At 39.4% G+C, this 23,304-nt stretch overlaps 2 protein-coding genes across 2 annotated transcripts in view; one reads left to right on the top strand and one right to left on the bottom strand.

The window, feature by feature from the left end:
• The window catches only part of lepr (leptin receptor), a 33,089-nt gene extending 27,008 nt beyond the window's left edge, over positions 1–6,081 (top strand). The window contains exons 16-21 of the mRNA XM_084723658.1: positions 45–258; positions 1,455–1,661; positions 1,786–1,869; positions 2,761–2,854; positions 3,351–3,426; positions 4,835–6,081. Coding sequence (XP_084579784.1) covers positions 45–258; positions 1,455–1,661; positions 1,786–1,869; positions 2,761–2,854; positions 3,351–3,426; positions 4,835–5,734 — 1,575 coding nt within the window. The 3' untranslated portion in view covers positions 5,735–6,081. The remainder of the gene's footprint in view (positions 1–44; positions 259–1,454; positions 1,662–1,785; positions 1,870–2,760; positions 2,855–3,350; positions 3,427–4,834) is intronic.
• An 8,410-nt stretch (positions 6,082–14,491) lies between these two features.
• On the bottom strand, positions 14,492–21,099 carry LOC146324350 (uncharacterized). Its single transcript, XM_084723540.1, has 5 exons — positions 21,077–21,099; positions 18,445–18,851; positions 17,073–18,362; positions 14,723–14,808; positions 14,492–14,572 (listed from the first exon to the last, which is right to left on the bottom strand). Exons 1-5 carry the CDS (start codon positions 21,097–21,099, stop codon positions 14,492–14,494), a joined length of 1,887 nt encoding a protein of 628 aa, XP_084579666.1.
• Positions 21,100–23,304: the final 2,205 nt, after the last annotated feature.

Genomic DNA, 23,304 nt, shown 5'->3' with positions numbered 1-23,304 from the left:
GACATTGCATTAACGATGCTCTCTTTCCTGCCTTATTCCCTCAGCATCTCCAAATATCAGGGAACTCTTACTGCGTAGATGGATTTATAGTCCAGCATCAGACCTCGAGTGGCTCTGTGACGAGGGAACAGATCGAGCTGGCGTCCTCCTACAGCTTTGAGTGGAACCAGATGCCTCAAACTGTGACTGTGGAGGCCTACAATAGTCTGGGGAGCTCCACTAACAACATCAACATGACGCTGGAGACACAGCCCAAACGTGAGTAAGCTGGAAATTGTTAACGACTGCATGGAAAACAATGAAAAATATGACTTGTTTGTTTTTTTGTTTGACTTGCCCTCTCACCGGTGTAATCAGTTTAACTGCAGCCTTTCTTTTGTTTTGTAACCTGACGTCTCAAGCATAGCCTTGGTCACACTAAATGACTTTCAGAGTTGTCAGATCTGTGTACTGTAACCCATCAAGTTTCAAGCAACCAGAAGAAAGCATCATTCAGCAATGATCTGAAATCTTTAACATGCTGTTATGTTCCAGTAATGTGGAAAGTGTAGCTGAGATCAAAGTGGTCTGAAGTTTCGTGTTTTATTAAGATTTATGGCATTACGAAAAGACATACAGGTCCACAAAAGCGAGGGTAAAATCAGTCTGATTCATGGTCAGTGCTTTCAGTTACAGAGGTGCACATGTGCTGGAAAGAAAATCAAAAGGTCCACTCGAATCAGAACTGCTGAAAAAACACAGAGTGTTTCCAGAAAATTTCTGTGAAAGATGGCAAGAAATTGATTTCTCGAAAAACATCAGTTTGACTGCCATTATTGAGCTGAGAAAAGGTCATGCTTTAGACCCGTTTTTACCACTTTAACAGATTTTCTTCTGTTAATTTGCAGCTATGAGCATTTCATGGCAGAAAAATGTACACCAAAACTGTGGACATTAACAGCCATCTATTTCAGCATGACATTAAAACGTGTGTCTCCAGAGAGCCTATAATGGCTCTGATAGAGTCACTGCTTCCATTAGCTTCAGTGTAGTAAGAGCTATTAGCTGCGCTCCAACAGAGGTAACGAGTTAAATTTTTAAATGCCAGTAGTCTGTGTAATGCAGTGGTGTGTTTGTGCGTGTATGTCCGAGTTGTTTGTCTGTTTCCCATTACTCATAATTCAGAGAAAAGTATTTTCCTTAACCTACTAACTGGCAGAATAAAAGCCAATTTCCCAGACATGTTCGTGAGACATTTTCCCATAAATATTCTGAGAAAATGTGCATATTAGCTAAACTAGCAAACTGTCAATAACAACAACAAAAAAGTTGTTGCCCTCCACCAAATAAGGGAACATTTTGTGCAGAATGGTCTTTCATTCCTTCAGTAAAGTCACAAAGATTACATACTGATAATTGAACAAGAGTAGGAATCTTTTGAAAGCATTATTATTCACTCAGATTTTTATTTTCAGGCCGCTGCGTGCGTTCGTTCAGCGTGATGGTCATCAACAGCACCTGTGTGTCTCTGTCCTGGACTCTGCTGGACAACAGCTCTGTCCCTCTGTTCATGGTGGTCCAGTGGTCTCCACAGAGGCAACAGGACTCAGATCATCACAAAGGTCAGAGTGGAAACACATGGGCCAGACTGCCCTACACTGACCGTCCTGTCTATCTAAGAGGTAACGTGAGCTCCTCTCTGCCTTTTTATCTATCATTTAATTTCTCAATGTGACTGTTAACAGTGTGTGTTACTGTACATTATACAGTCTATTCAACCAACATAATATAAACATATAATTTCAGGTGATTTCTTTGGCTCTGAGGACTCTGGCTTCTACCTGTACCCTGTGTTTGCTGATGGAGAAGGGGAGCCAGTGCACACTACAGGTATGCACCAGTTCTCTGGCTGTTGTTTCAGTGTCATATTCAACGTGTTTAAAGGGACAGTTTCTCTAACTTTGGTTAGCATTTTGCTAACGTTAGCTAACTGTTGTGTTTCTCAGAATGAGCTGTTTATATCTACAGAGAGTGGGTAGCTTCTTCTGCGTAGGCTGCCCTGTTGCACCACCATATTTCTGCAGTAACCCAGAATGAACAAACCAAACTCTGGCTCTAGATAACGGCTTTTGCCATAGTTTCTCCTGCACGCTTGCAATATGCAAGCTCACCGTTAGATGCCACTAAATCCTACACACCTGTCCTTTAAGGATGAGAGAGTGTCAGCTAAGGTTGTCCGAAAAACATTTCTAAACAGGCACCATCAGCCAATCGCTGATATATTTGCACAGGATTATTTCAGTTGGGAGAGTTCACTATGTTACATTCCTGCATCCAAGAAATGAACAAACAGACAAAATGGTGGGAGATGAAATATTCTCATGCCCTTCTTCCTTATCAAACAGAAAAAAACACCAACCGAATGCACTCTGGATCTTAGTTTCTCTCTTTTACAGACCTAAGCCGTGTTTTAATTTCCTTGTCAAACTTGACAGGCAAACAAAATAAAGCTCACCAAAACCGTCTCACTCAGTCTTTCACCTCTTACAACAATCACCATCTCTGGTCCAAGTTAGATGTGAAAATAATCTGCCTCTGCAGGGTGTTTTCCTCTCATTCGTCCTCCAGTTTAGTGCACTATTGCCTATCATTAAATTAGCAAAATAACAGACCCCGCCAATCACTGATAGCTTATATATTTGTCCATTCATCCAACCCTAATGTCTGCACTTTGATTGTTTTATTAATAAAAGTCTGATGTGTATTTTTCAACTGTTACAGCCACCAGAGGACACCCTGCAGCCTACATGATGCTGATGATCATCTCCTTCCTCTCCATCGTCCTGTTTGTCACCCTGGTCCTCTCCCAAAACCAGTAAGACCTCCTGTTCAGTGAAAAGACTCCATATCTCCAAAGACGTATTCATAGAAATTAAACTCAAGAATGGTGTTTAGTCGCAAAATGTTCTTCACTGAGAAAATGACCTGTGATATTTAATGAGTTTGGGGTGTTTTAGTACCGTAACAGCAATATGTCAGCTTACAAAAGATGCTTTGCTTCGCAGACATGCAGATCTCGCAGATTTGTTAAATACTTAATCTTGTACCAGTGAGAATACTAATGATATAAACAGCATCTCAGTGTATCACATTAGTTTTTTTTTTTACCCAGATACCTGTAAGAAATGATAAATGATGTAAATCTCCAGGGTGCAGTAATTTCGACAGCAGTGACACTGACCATGAAAAATTGGGTGTGTGGCATTTAACAGGTCACAGGGGTGTAATTACACTCAATGTTATCTGATGGGAGGTGGGGGAGAAAAAAAGGCTTCAGACAGAGAGATGAAACCTGCTGCATTTTTTTCCAGGATGAAAAAGTTTATGTGGAAGAATGTACCCAACCCAAACAAGTGCTCCTGGGCCAAAGGACTAGACTTCAAAAAGGTAAAGATTTTATACACTTATTGCTCTTGAGTGTTATTAACATATATGATTGTGTGTAACATCTGGGACATCATATTAGACCTGGAGTCTTTAAAGGAACATTTTGGGGAATACGGTTATTTGCCTTCTTGTCAGACTGAGATGAGGTCACTCTCATCTGTCTTTAAATTAAGGAACTGCAGCCGACAGCTGGTTAGCTTAGTTTAGCATAACTGGACTGGAAACAGGGGGAAACAGTTAGCTTCGCTCTGTCCACAACCCTCACAATAAGATGGATTTTAGGCTTTGTGTTTTGGGGAAAAGTTGGTATTAATTACGCCATAAAGTCAAAACAACATGGAACCAATAACAAATAATTGAAACTATGCAGCCTTGTCAAAACTACACACCCGTCTGGGCTGACCTGGCATCTCCTCTCATCAAAAATAGACACTTCTGGATGCACTTAAATCAAAATAGTTTCGGTTAACATTACTTTCATCTAATGTGGGCACGTGCAGGTTCAGTGAGATCTGGCTGGAGTGCATTTAGTGCTTGGTTGAAGCCCGTTGGAAATAACAAATACGAGTATAAAGGCAGAAAAAATAGAGCCATCATAAACAGCCACAAATAAATGCCTGCAGTCACCCAAGTCCAGCCTCAGCACACATATCCTTCATACTTTCTTGAGGTCTTAAAAGGCATTTGTAATTGTCTTAAAAAGCTTTATTTTAACTTGTTGAAACTAGAGCTGCAACTATTAATGAATTATCGATCAATTGTTAATCAATAATTAAAGTAATTAACATAATAACTGTCCTAATCGGTTAATCAGTTTGATTAAGAAAATTCAAAAATTCTTGGATTGCAGTTTAATGTGAATATTTCCTGGTTGCTTTACTCCATTATGGCAGTTTAAACTGAATTTAAGGACGACATCTTGGGTTTTGGAATTGATTGATATTTCTCACCATGTCGCAGAGCAAACAACTGATCAATGAATCGAAAAAACGACACAGCTGAAACCTGCGTAAACCTTTTTCAGGCATGCTTGCAGACATGAGAGTGGCATTGATCCTCTCATCTAACTCTCTTGAACTATTTCTTTAAATCAATACAACGTGTGTCTGTTTTCTAACACGGGCAGTAGTGTAGATTAAACATTTCAAACCATACAAGTTATATTTCCGTTGTTGCTATTTATTTCTTTGATAAATAATGAAATAGAAACATGTTCCTCTTTATGCCTTCAGCTCTCTGGGTAGTTTGCAATGCTTGGGGAGTAATACTGTAACAAAAAATAAGCGGTTCATCTCCCTTCTTAACGGTCTCACTGACATCTACTCTTCTTCATGTGTTTTTATTTATGTATTATCTCATATTCTGGAAACTAATACTTTATGCTTTCAATCTGTTTTCATCTTCATAGACTGACAACTTTGATCACCTGTTCCGACCTCCAGAAGGCCTCCCAGCCTGGCCGCTGCTCCTGCCCTCTGAGAACATTTCCAAAGTGGTCATAGTGGACAAGATTGATCTCTCGTCTCTGACTACAGCTTTGGTCCAAGCCCCACTCGTGCCCCTCAAACCCAACCCGGCCCCTGCCACATATGTCCCCTCCCCTCCAGGGTTTGACTCAGAGGACGATCGTTCCCAGCCCCTGCAGAGTGACGTTCCTTCCTTCCCACTTAATCTGGATTCTTTAACCAGTTCAAGCCCCAGAATAGATCAGTTACAGATCGTTGACTCTGCAGCAGACCCGCCCCCAGGAAGCGCCAACAGCTCTGGCCAGTCTTCGGTCACATACGCCACCGTGCTGCTCTCCGGTCCGAAGCAGGAGCAGCAGCCCATCCATCTCCACTACAAGGACGGTAGCGGCAGCAGCTCCAGCGACGAGGGCAACTTCTCCGCCAACAACTCAGACATTTCTGGATCTTTCCACGGAGGCCTGTGGGAGCTGGACGACCCGCGGCGCTCCTGCTCCTACAACTCTGTGGAGGAGCTTTCTGAAACATCGGAGCAAGGAGATGAGGAGGAGGTGAGAGAGGAGAAGGACTTGTACTATCTAGGAATGGACTATCCGGCGGAGGACGAGGAAAGCGAGGAAGACGAGGAGCGGAGGGAAGAGGAGGCAAAAATTGAGCTGCTTAAAAGTGTAGTTTTGAACAGAGAGGACTGTTCTGTGGAGTCACACCCTTTGCTCGGCCCTGAGGACCCGCCAGCGCGTGGCTTATCTCCGCTGTACCTGCCTCAGTTCAGAACTGCTACCTACACGAGGCAAACACAAGACGCCCCAGCTGTGACTCTCACAAAGACTGGATTAAAATGAAAATACGCACCTTTAAATCCGCTGTGTTGTGGACTGCGTCATGATTCAGCATTTGCCAAAGCGGATTTGCATATGTTCCTTCAGACATTGTGAGGTGTGGAGCTGGAAAATGTAAAAATACCTCGACTTACGTATGATTGCAAATTGATATTCATCAATGCTGCTATGACGTCAAGAGGGCACAAGCCTCATTTACAGGCATTTCTTTCTTTCTTTATGGGGGTTTACAACCCTGATTCTACTGTGCCAAACTTGCTTCACTGATGTGGGAGCACCTGCTGAGAACACTGACCTCATGTATTTTGAATGGAGGTTCAGCGAGCAGTGCAGTTACTGCCCCCAGAGAGCAGCAGGCAAACTGCATGAGCAGAATATTGGTCATCAGGAAGGGAGCAGTAGAGGAGGCTGGCTTTACACTTGGACACTCTTACACAACTTTTGTTGGTTGAAACTCGGTGAAACTAAGTTACAATTCATCATATTCACACAGCGACCATTTTCCTCAAGCTCAAAAGTTGCAGGTTGCAAGTTGTATAAAGTTGTTATCATTTCACTGCTGGATAGTGAAAACGTGGAGGGCGTATTTCAAGATAAAATATCATATTTGATAACCCATTAACCTCAGTAGCTAACGTTAACATTCTACCACCTCCTAGCTCGCATTACCGTTTGGTAGTGTTCAGTGTTGTGCAAGTTAAAGTTCAGGTCACATAGATTAGTTCACAGTTCCAAAAATGAACAAGTCCACGTTCATTTAAATCAAAAAGAACCTCCTCTTACCAGGAATCTTTACAATGATGTCATACTAAGTGGTGCATGATGTTCATGTTTTAATTTGTCCCAGGATCACTCATATTTATGGTTACGAACAACAGTTCACAACAGTTTACAGCAAACTTGAACACCAACGTACTGTTGCATTTTCCAGCTGGGAACTTGAAATTCTGACTTTGCAGTGCAAATTGAATGCCTCATAATACATGAGAACTGCAGGGAGAAGAAGAGAAAGACGAAAAGAGTGAATATAACACAGATTTATCAGCCTGTTTCTCACTGTAACACAGTCACGAGTCCTCAGAGTGGTTCAAACACTTCATGCTACCACCCCGACACTTCTGTCCATATTCACACGCTCTGTCACTCTCGCTCTTCGCTGCGATCACACTTTTTTTTTTTATCAGCTGACGATTCACTCTTGGGAGTGAACGTTCATTCATTGCAAACTGATCCGTTGGGTTCACTGTTAACAAAAAATATGAGCATGCGCGTTTAGTTACAGATTCAACACAGCACAAAAAGTGTGTTACAAGCACTTAATTGTATGTTTTATGTGGTAGCCATGATGTTGGTAACGTTAGCCAGGAAGTGGCTTAATGCTAACGTTAGCTGTAAACCATTGATCTCCTATTGAGTTGCCTGTAGGTTGTGCTTTTTCCTCCAAATAAGCATTAATGCACTGAAAGATAGGGTTGCAAACTGTAAGCACTTTCCCTGAAAGATCATTGGTAACATTAACAATCAATCAGTCAATTAATCATCATTTAAAAAACATAAAAAGTAATGAATACGTTGCTGTATTTCCAACACATTACATATCCTCTGACAGCATTACAGCCTATGAAACATACAGAGATGTATACCAATCTAGCCAGATATTTTTAGCAAAATGAACTATGAAATCATGTTACATTATTTTTTTTAAATTACTTCATGTAACTGCCCTGTTGCTTGGAAATTGTTTGATGCAGTTTACAACACTTAGTTGTGTGAGTTTCACTGTGTGAAGCCAGCCGTAGACGCATATAAAAAGATGTTTTAATGCTGTGTGTGCCTACATTCACTCATCTGCTCTCGCTGTAATGTAGAAAACAAGTCGTCTTTCATTCTCTGCTGATTTACTTCAGCTGCATTTTAAGTGAAACATGAAAGAGGTTCAAAGAGAATAAATAAACGCACAGAGGCACATAATCTGCACAGTTTTGGTTTCCTCAAAGGCCACGAGACTGTGAAGGGAAGGCAAACCTTGGCTTGTCACTCCGAAGCTACTGTGTGACTAAATGAAACCAGATGAAAACAGGTGTAGTCTGAGATTTTACTGCATTTGTAGGCAGCTTGCGCAACAACATCTGCATGGACTAACTCACCCACCAACCCAAAGAATGTCTTTTTGTACTTTGTGCTGTAATGTATTTGAGACTCTGTTACAGTTTGTGACAAATGTGATATCTATTTTTTCGGTGTTTGGCCATTAACATAAACACCAGCTGTCTGGTGAAAATAAAAGACAAGAGAATGTATATTTGAAACGAGAAGAAAACAGAAATTAAGAAAATATTGAAACATGTTTGACAGAAATTATTGTAAATTGAGATCTGTCTATTTTTCATGTTGAAAATAAAGTGTTAATTGTGAGCGTGTCTGCTTCGTGTAACAGGAAACCAGCACTGTTAGTGAACTGTTCAAATGTGAAAAATGTTATGCCTTTAAAACAAAGAAGAGAGGTTCACACAGTTACAGTAAACAAATAATTTATAAAGATAAGTCAACGTAGTCAAACTTGTAATAAGTCAGCAATCAGTAGTGAAATGTGAATGTTGGGTGCTATGAGACTCGAGATGCCAACTTAAACTATTTGTGACATAAATCAAATAAACACAACTGAAACCATCTTGGAATTATGCAGCTTTTAGATGCTGTGTTTCATTATTAGTTCCACTTACCCTTATTCACTTACTCTAAGCCCAGACGTCGCACAGAGGGCTGCATTCCAATCCACAGCGGACTTAGACTGTGTGCTCCCTGGTCCCTGCTCTCTGCTCCCTGTGAAGGGAATGTCAGTTGAGGGATGCCAAAATTCCTCTATTCGGAACGCCCTGCAATGTCACCAAAGTAGAGATCACACCCTGCGGTCGTTGGCTTCTTAACCTAAAACACCAGGGGCAGATTCCGAAACTTATTATTTCAGCACTATACTTTTTTCTTTTTTTTTTTTGTAGACTAATCTCAATGAGTCAATGTTTGTTAGTTTCTGATTTATATGTCTATATGTCTGATCTGTGTTATCATTATTATAACTACTATAGCTACAGTTTTATGATATCTTGATAAACAGCAAATTTCCCCATGCATTAATTGTTGATTAATATACATCATGACTGGTAAATGAATATTACATATATTGCATTGTGGGTGACATACACCTGGGACTGACCATTGTCATTGATTGGTGTCGATCTCACCAAGTTCACCTCAGTTTTTCACACAAATGGAACGACACTTATGATGACGGCTGGGACTCCCCTGAGGAGAGGCGCTGAGGGGAAGTGAACAAGGCCATGTTGAACAACTAAAGGAACACTGCCAAAGGCTCCCAGCAGCAATCCCTCAATGAGGTGGGAGGGGCCAGACAATCAGGAAGAACTTGAAAGAGGGAGGCAGGGACAGACCAACACTGTCTTGTAGACCAGGGAACAGAATCCCACAAGCAGGATCTCCGAAGCATCAAAATGGCACTCGCAAAATGTGTGTGCCTTTCTATATATACTTCTTCAAAAGCACCAGCATTTGTTTGTTGACCATATTTCATGGTTTACCCACTGACAACATCATTATTTTTAGACCATCAATGAACTGCCTTTGTTTAGTTGTGACACTCCTCCTTAAATGAGATAAAACCACAGCATAAAATTAATGAACAACAACATAAACATGCCCTTAGCTTTTCGGTGTGTTAACTTAAATCTGTACACACTTAAATAGCATCATCATTTATTCTTTACATGTTTTGTATTATATAGGGGGTAAATATCATCACAAAATATTAGAAGAAAAAGAAGTTTTGCATTGAATATGTAGATACATAAGAGTGCATGTGCGCTCCTAAACTGCAGCAACATTCTGCCACCTTGTGGTTTAAAGAAGCAGATACATCAGAATGACATCAGTCTGCAGGTTTACACTCACACACAGTATGACGCTTAAGTCATATGGCAAATATAAAAATGGGAAATAAAACTATGATACCTTATTACAAACAAAAAAGACTAGACAAATTATTTATTCAAGCTGAGCTATAAAATATAAAGATGGAAAATTATACATTGAATAAACGAGTGTGCGTCTCACCCTCCTCAGTAATATTCTGCCACCTTGTGGCTGCAAGAAGCAAATACATCAGAACATCAGAATGACATCAGTCTCCAGGTATGCACAAACACACACACACACACACACACACACACACACACACACACACACACACACACACACACACACTGTCCATTAGTTGTATAGTAAATATAAAGACAGCAGCTCCATCTGTTGGTGCTCATATAAACAAACACACACACACGAGTCCTTTCTTTTTAAAATTGTGTGAATTCAGATTGATTGAAGTTAGACAATAACACAAACTAACTAACAGATCGCTGCAGCTGCAGCCCTGCAGCGTCTCTGTTATAAAGGTAAAATCACTGATTTGCCTGTGGAGTTGGTTGGTTTGAAGAGAGCAATATTTAGCTTATATATCCACAATTTTCCTTTGAGAAAGTCTGTCTGACAACAAAGTAAAGCAGTGATTTCTTTGTTTCTGTGCTGGTATACACCTTTGCCTTTCCTGGCTGGGACGGTTCCAACTGGCATCTTCTGCAGGTAATACACTGACTGTTGATAAGAACCTCATACAAACCTACTACAAATAATCCACACTATCCCAAGCTATAACACTGCACCAAGGAAGAACATTTTGAAAAAACTTTGCTTGTTGGCGACTCATTTTGTCTTCTTAATAAAGTAAAAGAGATGTCCTTTAGAATTTTGCATCAAATTTACCAGCAAAAATACATTAGAGACATTTAGAACTTATATATTCTTACCCATTTTTGTGAACCAGAAGAAGAATCAATCTGACATTTGTTTTGTCACTGTATGTATACTGGAATATTTTTGGTGTTGTGTTCAGCATTACAGTAGTTATTTTAATATACAGATTCCAAAGTTATGAACCTTCAGTATATTTCATACAGTTCTCTTACAGAAAAGCTAATTTGAATACTAATTTATTTTAACATCTTGCACTGTAACTCTGCTGATACTTCTGATATATTACAGAATTGTTTTACACAATTTAATAGATATATTTTCACTTGATGTTACCCTTTTTTGTATTTTCAAATAATGTTTTACAGCAGTGTTTACAGATGCGTATATAAGATTATGTTTGCTTTAGATGAACACAAAAAGCAACTTCAAATGCATATCTCTTTATTTATATTTCAAATGTGAAGTGTAAGCAAAACCAGGCAGAAGGTCTACAGCGGTTTGGCTAAGACGATACAGAAATCATCATATAGCCATAAGTGAAGGTGGCTGTGACAAAACATCACTAAATAATAATTTTTAAAGTCTGATTTACACATGAACAATAAATAAGAATTTTAGTACAAAAATAATCCTTTGAAAAAAATATTTAAAGGCAGAATCAGTACTCAGCCTGCATGTGTAAAAATAATAAGAAATATAAGAAGTGACTGACACATACTGGCCATCCTGCTTAATGTGTGACATTTTTTTTATACATTGCTATATTCCACAACTAGCTGGAGAGGCAAGTCTATCAAATGGACAAGAGACTGAAACAGAAAGAAACTAAACACAAACATCACTTAACCATTAATGTGTGTCTCAGTGGGAGTTCTAGACAATCCTTTGTTTCAGTAACTTACAGTTTCAACTGTTTCATTATTTGCTTGGTGTCATTGCAAGAAAATGTGTTATCACTTAATATTATTGTAGACCAGTGACAACCGCAGCCTGCAGGCCAAATCTGGCTCCCAGTAGGATGCTGGGTGGCCCACATGTGCCAGATGTGTCAGTTTTGTGAGATGGTATAAATGAGACTGTTAGGCACAAAGAGTAAGCTGATCTTTGAGTGACCCTCAAAGCCTTTCAGGCTGTGCAGACTGCAGCAGGATCAGACACGACGAGGAGCAAAAGATACACAGAGATTAAGATAATTATGATCCCATAAATGTGCGTTTTATATAAAAATAGCTTAAATATGTTATTCATTCTTTCCCCGGTGGAAAATTTTATGTTTATGGTCTATGTTTTAAGTAATCATTTCAGTGATTGGATGATGGGAGAGGTTCCAGCTATGTTCTATGTTGCCTTTTAAATGTTACCAAAGCTTTTATAACTAAAATGCAGCTGCAGTTATTAAATGCAGTAAAATATCTGCTTTATCTGTTAATCCTCACACCAAGTTAATATAGTTAATAAGTCAGTTAATTTGAAAACAAATAATTGAAAAGAAAGATGAGTTCTGGGTCTTTGAATGTTTTGATGTATTTTATCTGATAAATAATGGAATCTGGAAGTCGGGTTTAGTTTTTTAAGTTCACAAAACACTGCTGGAGTTTCACAGGAAAACAGCGTCGCAGAATCTCCAAAACAATTGAAGTGAACTGTGAACAGCACTCACACGTGAATAGCATGCTGGGACTTTAGGAGACTTGGCCAAGTGAGCAATATGGAGGCATTTTATTGTTATTATTATTATTATTATTATTATTATTATTATTATTATTATTATTATTATTACTATTATTATTACAGTTCTTTTACTAGTTCTACCAATGCTAGTTTTTTAACTGGTCCCTGGCCATTTTGTAAAAATAGTGGCCCCTGGTGTGCTTCAAGATCATTTACTGAACACACTTCAACAAATTTAACATGTATTTTTGGCAAATAACACTTGACAGACCATTAATTACCCTGATTTGGCGTGCTATCGTCACACACTTGGTATGAGGTATGACCAAGGTTATTGTTTTGTGTGAAACATTTCCTTATTTACATACAATCAAAGGTGAGCAAGAAACATAGTGGACCAGTTTCCTGGTTACCCGGCTTGTCAGCATTGCGGCTGTTCCTCCAGTTACAAAGCACCAGAATTATTAACGCCTCTTAAAAAGCTCTTTGACGGATCAGATTGCTTGGTTTGTGCCTCCCATTGTTCTGTACTCCTGAGTCAAATGCACATCCACTATTCACATTCCTGCAATGGGAGGCACAGCCAACAGTGTGGCAATGAAAATATTGTGTGGGGATTACAGAGTGAAAATGGATATTACTGTTGGCTTGTTGAGTCGATTTAGATTTAATCTGACAAAATGGTAATAAAGAGGCACAAGAGGGAACCAAGCCTAAAATCTAAGCTACTGTGTTTTAATAAAAATTCTCTTTCGTGCATTTGGAGTGCAGTCCAGGTACTTCTGGTTTTCTGGAGATGTTGGTTGTAGATCACAGCAGCAAAGTGGGGAGAAATATTTGCTGTGTTGAGCTCAGATATGATGAAGTGGTTGAGGTGAACTGGTCCTATTAAGACAATACCACCAGCACCACCTTAAATTGCTGTTTCTGTACAACCCCAATTCCAAAAGAGTTTGGAAACTGTGCAAAAAGCAGAATGCAGTGATGTGCAAATAAATTGTGACTTATATTCAGTTGAATACAGTACAAACAGACAGACAGTTTAAGGATGTTTCTTAACACAAAAATGGATCTACAATCCATAAATGCAGAGAAATCTCTGCGCTTAAGGGACAAGACTGATAACCATTAATGAAAGCCTGTGACCTTTGACCTCTCAGGCAGCACAGCATTATTAGTTGCATTGAAAACCAACATAAGTGTATAAAGGATTTTACATGGGTTCGGGAACATTTTGGAAAACTGTTGTGAAGAAACAGTGTGCTTTTGGATTATCAGATTCTCCCGACTTTGATTTTTATGCCTTTCCCTTTTGGATTTTTTGGTTGCCTTTGTCTTTTTGCCAGCACAATATATTTTTGTTCTTTGTATTTTCATTAAGCATTTGAACTTCACCAACTCCTCTTCAAATTCTGCATTTGGGTCTCCTGTTCCTGGTTGACAAATTGTGAATGTACTATAAATGTAATACTCTAAATGCACACAGGGAAAGACACAAAGACAAAATCGAGGAGGAAATGTCAGAAGAAAGTAGAAAACAGACGAGGATGAACTAGCAACTAAAGAGGGAAGAGACACAAAGCTAAATACAGAGGTGAGGGCATGTGAACATAGTCAGTGATCCAGGAGATAAAAAGAACAAAAGTAGGAGGAAAAGACAACCGAAACATACAGGGGATAACATACCAAAATTAAGCAGGAAGTGAATACAAGAAACCCCAACCCATGACACTAAGATGTGAAGCAAATGCTGCTGACTTCTCTGGAGCCCGAGCTTGTCTGAGATGGACTGACGCAAAGTAGAAAAATGTTGTGTGGCCTGACAAGTCCACATTTCGAACTGTTGTTGGAAATCATGCACATCGTGACCTCAGGGCTAAAGAAGACGAGGACCATCCAGATTCTTTGAAAAGCTAAATTGAAAAGCAGCATTGTGTATCAAGCGAGAATAGGAAAGAATTTCACTTTCAAAACTTTAACAATTAGTTCCTCACTTCCTAAGTGCTTATTGAAAGTTGTTTTTTTTAAAAAAAAACAAAAAAAAAAACAACTTTCCAACTTTTTTGGAAAATGTTGCAGGTGCCAAATAGAGAATTTCTGTATTTCCAAAAAAACAATGAAATGTGTCTGTTTGAACTTTAAATATTTTGTCTTTGTACTATATTCAACTGAACTGATAGGTGAACAGGATCTGTAAATCATTGTATTGGGTTTTTATTTACGTTTGTACATTCACTTTTGACTATTTCTGTCCACATGAAGCTTCTATGGGGCCACTCCAAGCCTTTTAATGCTTGTCACTGTGATGGTGTGGGTTGTTCCATTCAGGAGCTCCTGTCTAAAAAACTAAATGAAGAGAAAACACAGAGAATAAACATCAGATGATCTGTCTCATCCCCTTCAATCCATTTTTCATATTGTGTATATGCAAAATCATTGCACATTTTCGCAGAAGAACCTTCAAAACAGTAAGTTTACACATGCTCTTTTACATACCTGTTCAATGGCTGCAGTGATGGTTTCATTGCTGACGTCACCATATGAAGTTATCTTCATCTGCATATGTGCCAGTGATACCACCACTGCAAGGGAAAAACATTACATGTTTATTTTAAAAAAAATCAGTTTTTCATGGGTTGAAATGGTTCAAAATGCCACCAACTGTTTGAAATCACCTTGAAACTTGGAAGACCAGTGCTGAGATAGAGTTTGCAACTGCTCTACATCATGAGATTTATATTTAAAAAGACAAGTTAATGCCCTCTAATCAGAGATGGGCAGCCCACCTCCCTCTGCACCCACTGTGAAATAGTACTCGTTTTCTATATATATGCTGATCGATACTCATCATTCATAGGATTTTACTCTGTTTTTGCTAATTCTCTCCTTTGTAACTTTACATTTTGTGGCTTCTGATGGCCACTAAATCCTTTCCTTCCATTGTTGAGCCCATGATAAACAGGACTATGAGTCTGTACTGACACTCCCCTGCAGACACACACACACACACACACACACACACACACACACACACACACACACACACACACACACACACACACACACACACACACACACACACACCAGAGACAGTAGCCTGCTAGTGTGAGCTCAGCTAGCAACAACCAGGCTTGGGGAGTAACGGATTAAATGTAATGGGATTACGTAATCTGGATACAAAAAAGGTGACTTTAAAAAGAACAACATGTAATCTGATTACAGTTACATTGAGTCAAAATGGGGATTGTTAGTAGGATTCAAGCACAGCGTGCACTCAGTTGCCAACTCATTATCATAGCCTCAAGTGAAAAAATGCTTCACTGAGGGGAGATTTTGCCTTTTTTTTTTGTATTTAAATCAATCATTCAAACTAATAAACCTAAAAATGAACATGAAACACTTCAAGCTGCAACAATGAATCAATTATTAATCACCTATTAAATGAATCAGCATTTATTTTGATAATCAATTAACTGTTTTGAGTCCTTTTTAATTAAAAAATAAGTCAAATTTCTATTATTTCAGCTCCCTAAATGTGAATGTTTTCTGGTTTCTGTACTCCTCTTTGGCAGTAAACTGAATAATTTTGAGTTGTGGACAAAACAAGACATCTGAGGACATCATCTTGGAAACACAGATAGATCATTTTCACCATTTTCTGACATTTTATGCACCAAACAACTAATTGATTAATGGAGGAAATGGTTGGCAGATTAATCAGTAATGAAAATAATCATTACAGGAATGACTTTTAAAAAAAAAGTTAAATAATGTTTGATGTATGTAATGTATTTTTCAAGTGAAAAGATTGTGACAAATTCTTGAATATTTCCTGGTTTCTTCTCTGACTGTAAGCTGAATACTTTTGAGCTGTGGACAAAACAAGACATGTGACATAATCTTGGGCTTTGATCAACTTTTTTCACCATGTGGAGACATTTCATAGACAATAACTAATTGATTAATTGAGAAAATAATGGACTAAAAAATGCATTTGGGACTTGCAAATGCTAATACTAAGGGAATCTCTGGTAAATGCTACATGTCCTTCAACATACAATTATTGCAGCTTCAGTTAAAGGTCAAGTAATGCAAAAGGTAATGACAGTCACTTACGAAGGCAAATTAGAATAGCTTTTAAGTAGTCTCCAAAGCTACACACTGCAAACTGATCATTTCTTCTGGTTTATTTTATTTATTACTAGACTTTGCTGATCTTCATTGTAAATAAATGTTTGCATAAATTCAGAATAAATGTTGTTTTCAGTCAGAAGTCTAAAGTCTAAAACAACCTTTTTCCTTGGTGGCCTCAATTACCTGTTTAATAAGTAAGATAGTTAGACATCTGTTTATCTATAACCAGAATTTTGTGCTTTAATCTTTTGCTATTTGAAACACTTTTACACTTATATATTTTAAAGCACTGAATCAAACTATATAATAAATTTGAAACCCCTAAAATGATGCCTTATGCCTATGCTGTTCATATAAACTTATTTATCATGTCAATTGACATTATTTTCAGTTACAGATTGTGACTGACAACACAACAGCACATAACCACACTTGGGGTAAAATGTATTCTACGAAGTTTTGTTTGTAAGGGTGTTCTTCACCCTCCACTTACTGCTTTCAGCTTGAAGTGAAACTTACTGAAAATTACCCAATTCTAGCCAGGAGAGTGAAAGGAACAGGAAAAATAAACAGAATCAAATACCTGGTAGTGGTGTTGCTTCTGTAGTTGAGATGAGTGGTGTAGTCATTGTGGTTTGAGCTCGTGTTGTCATAGTTTGAGTTGATGTGGTTGGAGCTAGAGTTGGAGTGACTGCAGCCGATGTGGTTGGACCCTGAGTTATTGTCGTCGTGGCTGCAGTTGTGGTTGTTGGAGCTGCAGTTGTGGCAGCTGAAACCACAATTGTGGTGGCTGGAGCTGCAGTTGTGGTAGTTGGAGCTGCAGTTGTGGTGGTTGGAGCGGCAGTTGTGGCAGCTGAAACCACAATTGTGGTGGCTGGAGCTGCAGTTGTGGTAGTTGGAGCTGCAGTTGTGGTGGTCGGAGCTCCAGGTGTGGTGGTTGGAGCTGCAGGTGTGGTGGTTGGAGCTGCAGTTGTGGCAGCTGAAACCACAATTGTGGTAGCTGGAGCTGCAGTTGTGGTAGTTGGAGCTGCAGTTGTGGTGGTTGGAGCTGCAGTCGTGGTGGTTGGAGCTGCAGTTGTTGTGGCTGGAGCTGCAGGTGTGGTGGTTAGAGCTGTAGTTGTGGCAGCTGAAACCACAATTGTGGTGGCTGGAGCTGCAGTTGTGGTAGTTGGAGCTGCAGTTGTGGTGGTTGGAGCTGCAGTTGTGGCAGCTGAAACCACAATTGTGGTGGCTGGAGCTGCAGTTGTGGTAGTTGGAGCTGCAGTTGTGGTGGTTGGAGCTGCAGTTGTGGTGGTTGGAGCTGCAGGTGTGGTGGTTGGAGCTGCAGGTGTGGTGGTTGGAGCTGCAGTTGTGGCAGCTGAAACCACAATTGTGGTGGCTGGAGCTGCAGTTGTGGTAGTTGGAGCTGCAGTTGTGGTGGTCGGAGCTCCAGGTGTGGTGGTTGGAATTCCACCTGTGGTAGCTGCAGTTGTGGTGGCTGGAGCTGCCATTGTGGTGGTTGGAGCTGCAGGTGTGGTGGTTGGAGCTGCAGGTGTGGTGGCTGGAGCTGCAGTTGTGGTAGTTGGAGCTGCAGTTGTGGTGGTTGGAGCTGCAGTTGTGGTGGTTGGAGCTGCAGTTGTTGTGGCTGGAGCTGCAGGTGTGGTGGTTAGAGCTGCAGTTGTGGCAGCTGAAACCACAATTGTGGTGGCTGGAGCTGCAATTGTGGTGGTTGGAGCTGCAGTCGTGGTGGTTGGAGCTGCAGGTGTGGTGGTTGGAGCTGCAGGTGTGGTGGTTGGAGCTGCAGTTGTGGTGGCTGGAGCTGCAACTGTGGTAGCTGCAGGTGTGGTGGTTGGAGCTGCAGTTGTGGCGGCTGAAACCACAATTGTGGTGGCTGGAGCTGCAGTTGTGGTGGTTGGAGCTGCAGTTGTGGTGGTTGGAGCTGCAGGTGTGGTGGTTGGAGCTGCAGTTGTGGCGGCTGAAACCACAATTGTGGTGGCTGGAGCTGCAGGTGTGGTGGTTGGAGCTGCAGGTGTGATGGTTGTAGCTCCAACCGTGTTGGCTGGAGCTACAGTTGTGGTGGTTGGAATTCCACCTGTGGTAGCTACATTTGTAGCAGCTGGAGTTGCAATTGTGGTAGCTGCAAGTGTGGTGGTTGGAGCTGCAGTTGTGGTGGTTGGAGCTGCAGTTGTGGCGGCTGAAACCATAATTGTGGTGGCTGGAGCTGCAATTGTGGTGGTTGGAGCTGCAGTTGTGGTGGTTGGAGCTCCAGGTGTGGTGGTTAGAGCTGCAGTTGTGGCAGCTGCAGTTGTTGTGGCTGGAGCTCCAGTTGTGGTGGTTGGAGCTGCAGGTGTGGTGGTTGTAGCTCCAGCCGTGGTGGCTGGAGCCACAGTTGTGGTGGTTGGAATTCCACCTGTGGTAGCTGCAGTTATAGCAGCTGGAGTTGCAATTGTGGTAGCTGCAGGTGTGGTGGTTGGAGCTGCAGTTGTGGTGGTTGGAGCTGCAGTTGTGGCGGCTGAAACCACAATTGTGGTGGCTGGAGCTGCAATTGTGGTGGTTGGAGCTGCAGTTGTGGTGGTTGGAGCTGCAGTTGTGGTGGTTGGAGCTGCAGGTGTGGTAGTTGGAGCTGCAGGTGTGGTGGCTGAAACCACAGTTGTGGTGGCTGGAGCTGCAGTTGTGGTCGTTGGAGCTGCAGTTGTGGTGGTTGGAGCTCCAGGTGTGGTGGTTGGAGCTGCAGTTGTGGTGGTTGGAGCTGCAGTTGTGGCAGCTGAAACCACAATTGTGGTGCCTGGAGCTGCAGTTGTGGTGGTTGGAGCTGCAGGTGTGGTGGTTGGAGCTGCAGGTGTGGTGGCTGAAACCACAGTTGTGGTGGCTGGAGCTGCAGTTGTGGTGGTTGGAGCTGCAGTTGTGGTGGCTGGAGCTGCAGTTGTGGTGGTTGGAGCTGCAGTTGTGCTTGATACTTCAGTATAATAAATAGTAAATAATTAGAGGAAATAGTCAAATCAAATACCTCAGTATTTCCATATTTGTCTTGCTGATCTCATATCAGGACTTTGATCAAAGAGTGGAAATAATATGATCCATTGTCTGTCAACATTTGTTTGTACCACTGTCACTGAACACCTGAACAACTATTGTCTGTGTTGGCACAAATTCTTTATTTAATGCTCTCAATGGGGAGATCTTACTTATTTAGGTAACCATAAAGCACCACCTTTAATTATTCTCATCTACATAATACAACACTGAACATAAAGTTACTGTCTTTCTCAGAGATGCTTAGACTTTGTCAGGGGTTCTATATGTGATTTGATGTTTTACACGGACATTCAATTTAGAGTTAGTATTATTAATATATTTGGGTTTTAGTATCATGCAATTTTACTTCTAACCAATACTGCTCCAAAGTACAAATAATACTCTTTTTTCAGTTTTGCTTAATTTTTTTCTCTGACTTTTTAAAGGTGAAACAGTGACACCTGATGCTGTCTGCCTGCTTGTTTATGTTCTCCACTGTCCTTGATAGAGGACAGTAAATGTTATCATTGAAGTTAATCAAAGAAAATAAATGAGCTCTATTTGACCCAATTTTAATTATGTAATTACTTGAATACTTGAGTACTAATTTCTACTCCTCTCTCTAGTTTACTCTGATACAGTACAGCATATTAGAAAGTAAATACAAACAATCAAAGCAATAAAATATAAAAATGTAAAGAAACTTGTAATAAGATACCTTGTCCAGAGGATGTGTGTAAATATCCAAGAAAGAAGATCCAACAGATGATTTTTCTCTCCATGATCACTGGTGTTACTTCTCACCACTCCAGGTACAGACAAGCATTTGCATGTGATTTACTCCTCCCTCAGATATGGAGGAGGTAATAAGGGACTGGTGAGAGCAGCTTCCTGAACAAACAGGTTAGTCCTAGACACACATGTATACAAAATATACTGCATGACTCTACAAACTACAATCAGTGAACAAATCATTGCTTGCAGCGTTAGATTTTAAATCCAGCTCTTTAAGGCGGAATAGTTTTAACAAAGTTTGGTTTTTGTTTGAATATTTTTCATCAGTGAAATTACTCTTTTCTCAGTGGATGACAATTCACATCTTTTTTTTTTTCTGGGGACCCACTTTTTAAAAATAACAAACCATCACAACCAAATTCATAGGCTTTATCAAAAAGATTCAGTTCATTTGTGCATAAATGAACATTTACTGCCATTTCCAGATCATCTTTTATTACCTTGATGTGTTATTGAAAACATACACACATGTTAAATACTATACAAATTAAAAATAAATGCATTAAAGCTGTGCTAATAGGCCATCTCATTGTTTGTATTTCCCCTCATCAGGAAAGAAGTAAGACCTTTCAGCCTACTTCATAAATGAGACAAAATAACTGTGTTTAGGCAAAATTAACAGCCTTCCTTTTTTGTCTTTCATCAGTAAAACAGCACACATATTTTAAATGCTTTATAAATGGTGTGCTGCAGATAGAAATCTTAAATTTGTACAATTTATTCAGTAGACTTTAACGTATTTGGCGACATTCCTAGAACAAGGTTTTAAGAATACAGAAGTCAGTTCATCTGCGAGTCTGAGAGAATGTGTTTGAGTCAAACACTTGTAATTATGACCTGCTCACTGTACATTATCCCCTTTATTACTAACGCGGTATTTTTAGAACTCCCTCACCTGTAAATTGGATGGATGAGTTGTAAGCACACCCCGTCAACACAAACGACACCATTGCGCGTAAGACAAACAATTACTGGAAACCCTCATTGGGGTTGTCAAACAGGTTTCTTATTTATGTCATGCAGTTTCTCCCATCTGTTCGCTCTGCTTCTTGGTCAGTTTAAACTCTATTATTCTACACTACATTATTACTTTATTTTTATTTTTTATTTTTTTTTTACTGTTATCACGTTATTTAATTTAATTCCATCCACATGCTATGCAATCTAAACTGTATTGATCTCTCCCTTCAAGACAAAAAATATACACTATACAAATTCTATATTAAAAACATACTAGAATGAGTTCGATTCAGGGCGTGCAAACTGGAGGAGGCTGTGTTTACATTTCCTCAGTTAAAGTTACAGTGAGTAGTACATTAACCAGTTCAATAGAAGGAAAAGATTTTCTTTTGATGATTTTATTTTTGACGTCATATTTTGTGGTTATGGCAGCAGAAACACTCCCACTTTTGTTCACAAGGGCCCCTAAAATCAACACAATATAAATGTTCCTTGTTCCTGTGTGTATTTCAGTTCAGTGAAATTTGGAAATTCTTGTGCTCATGAAAGCGTAGTTGGCTAGTAGAGGCTATGGGACTAAATTATGGTAGGATATTTTGCTTATAATATAATTTGCATAAGAGGAGCTACTACAGTCTAATGTAGCACTTTTTCCACTTTTATTCAGAATTTAGTTACGTTTTTAAATTCTTATTTTATATTAACAAATGATCAAATGATCCAATAATTGTTCTATGTTGCTATACAATCTACGTCGGCCGTTAGCTAACTAGTCAACTAGCATACCATACAGAGGAAAATAATAGCTAACTACCTAACTAACCATTAGATAGCTAGTTACATCTGATGGTTAATATTAGCAAAATGCTGGCTAATTAGCTAATGGACACCAATCATTGCCTAGCTAATTAACTAGCCCACAGAGAACAGGATTGGAGAAAAAACAAGGTTCCACTGGGTTCCAAGCTTCCTCAACTGTTATTGGAGCACAGAGCAAAAAGGGGTGGGACTTAGGGAGGATTAACTTTCCAACCTTGAAGACAAACAGGTTACTGTGTGTAATGCGTAAGGAATGTCTCTGTCCTACACCTCCACCTGCAGTCTGGAGCAGGAGCTGCTGACCTGTTGACCGACTAAGTAGGTCACAAGGCCCTGGGCTGCAAACAGAGGGGGATGCAGAGGACAGACACACATGGTGACAAGTTTATATTTCCTAAAGTGTAATTCAGATAAAGTCATGGGAACAATAGTGTCTCTCAGAGGAACATGCGAGAATAGTACTTCAATAACAAGGTTTAGGAGTTTTGGCTACTGCACATCACAAATGATCATTTGTGTTGGCATTCTGTACTCACTTGACACAGATTCAGGAAAATGAACTCAAAATATGAAACCCAAATGAATGAATTCTGTAAGTTAAGATTGTCTTTTATTTATTGTTTTAATTTTCAGATAGCCTCTTTTTGACATCGAGAGAATAGCTGGTTTGAATATATATTTGCAATCAATCACAATTATTCACATCTTGCTTTGTGTCTCTGCTGATTTTTAGAATTTCATATAATGAGGAACAATTAAGCTGAATTTTCACTTTATATAATCTTTTATATATATATAGATGTGTGGGTGTGTATGTGTGTGTATATATATATATATGTATATATATATATATATATATATATATATATATATATATATATATATATATATATATATATATATATATATATATATAATCATGTTTGCCTTAAAATCAAAGATCTTAAAAGGAAGTGTTCTTTGAATATATATTTCTTTTTATTCGTCTTTGAAAAGCACATACTACAACATAAACTGACAAGACTGCTATTCCTGTGTTGTAAATCTAGTGTTAAATCTAAGCAAACCACAAAGTCTATAAAGGTTTGACTATAGCAATGCAGAAATCATGATTGGAGCTACAACAATCACTAAATAATCATTTTTAAAAGTCTAATTTACTCTAAAACAATATATAAAAAATCAGTACAAAAATAATACGTCTGCATGTGTAAAGAAAAACAAAGAACACTTTGCTGCATAGCCGAACAGCAAGAGAATAAAAATACTGGCCTAAGTTCAGGATGACAAATAGTTGCTTATCCTGTTTAAATATGCCATGTCTTTATATATTTCATACCAAGTTTATCAAATAGACAAGAGCGGGCAAGCAGCCC

Source organism: Lutjanus erythropterus, chromosome 7 (genome assembly GCF_056507025.1).
Source record: "Lutjanus erythropterus isolate fLutEry1 chromosome 7, fLutEry1.hap2, whole genome shotgun sequence".
NCBI lineage: Eukaryota > Metazoa > Chordata > Actinopteri > Lutjaniformes > Lutjanidae > Lutjanus > Lutjanus erythropterus.
This window is presented reverse-complemented; position numbering and strand designations above follow the sequence as displayed.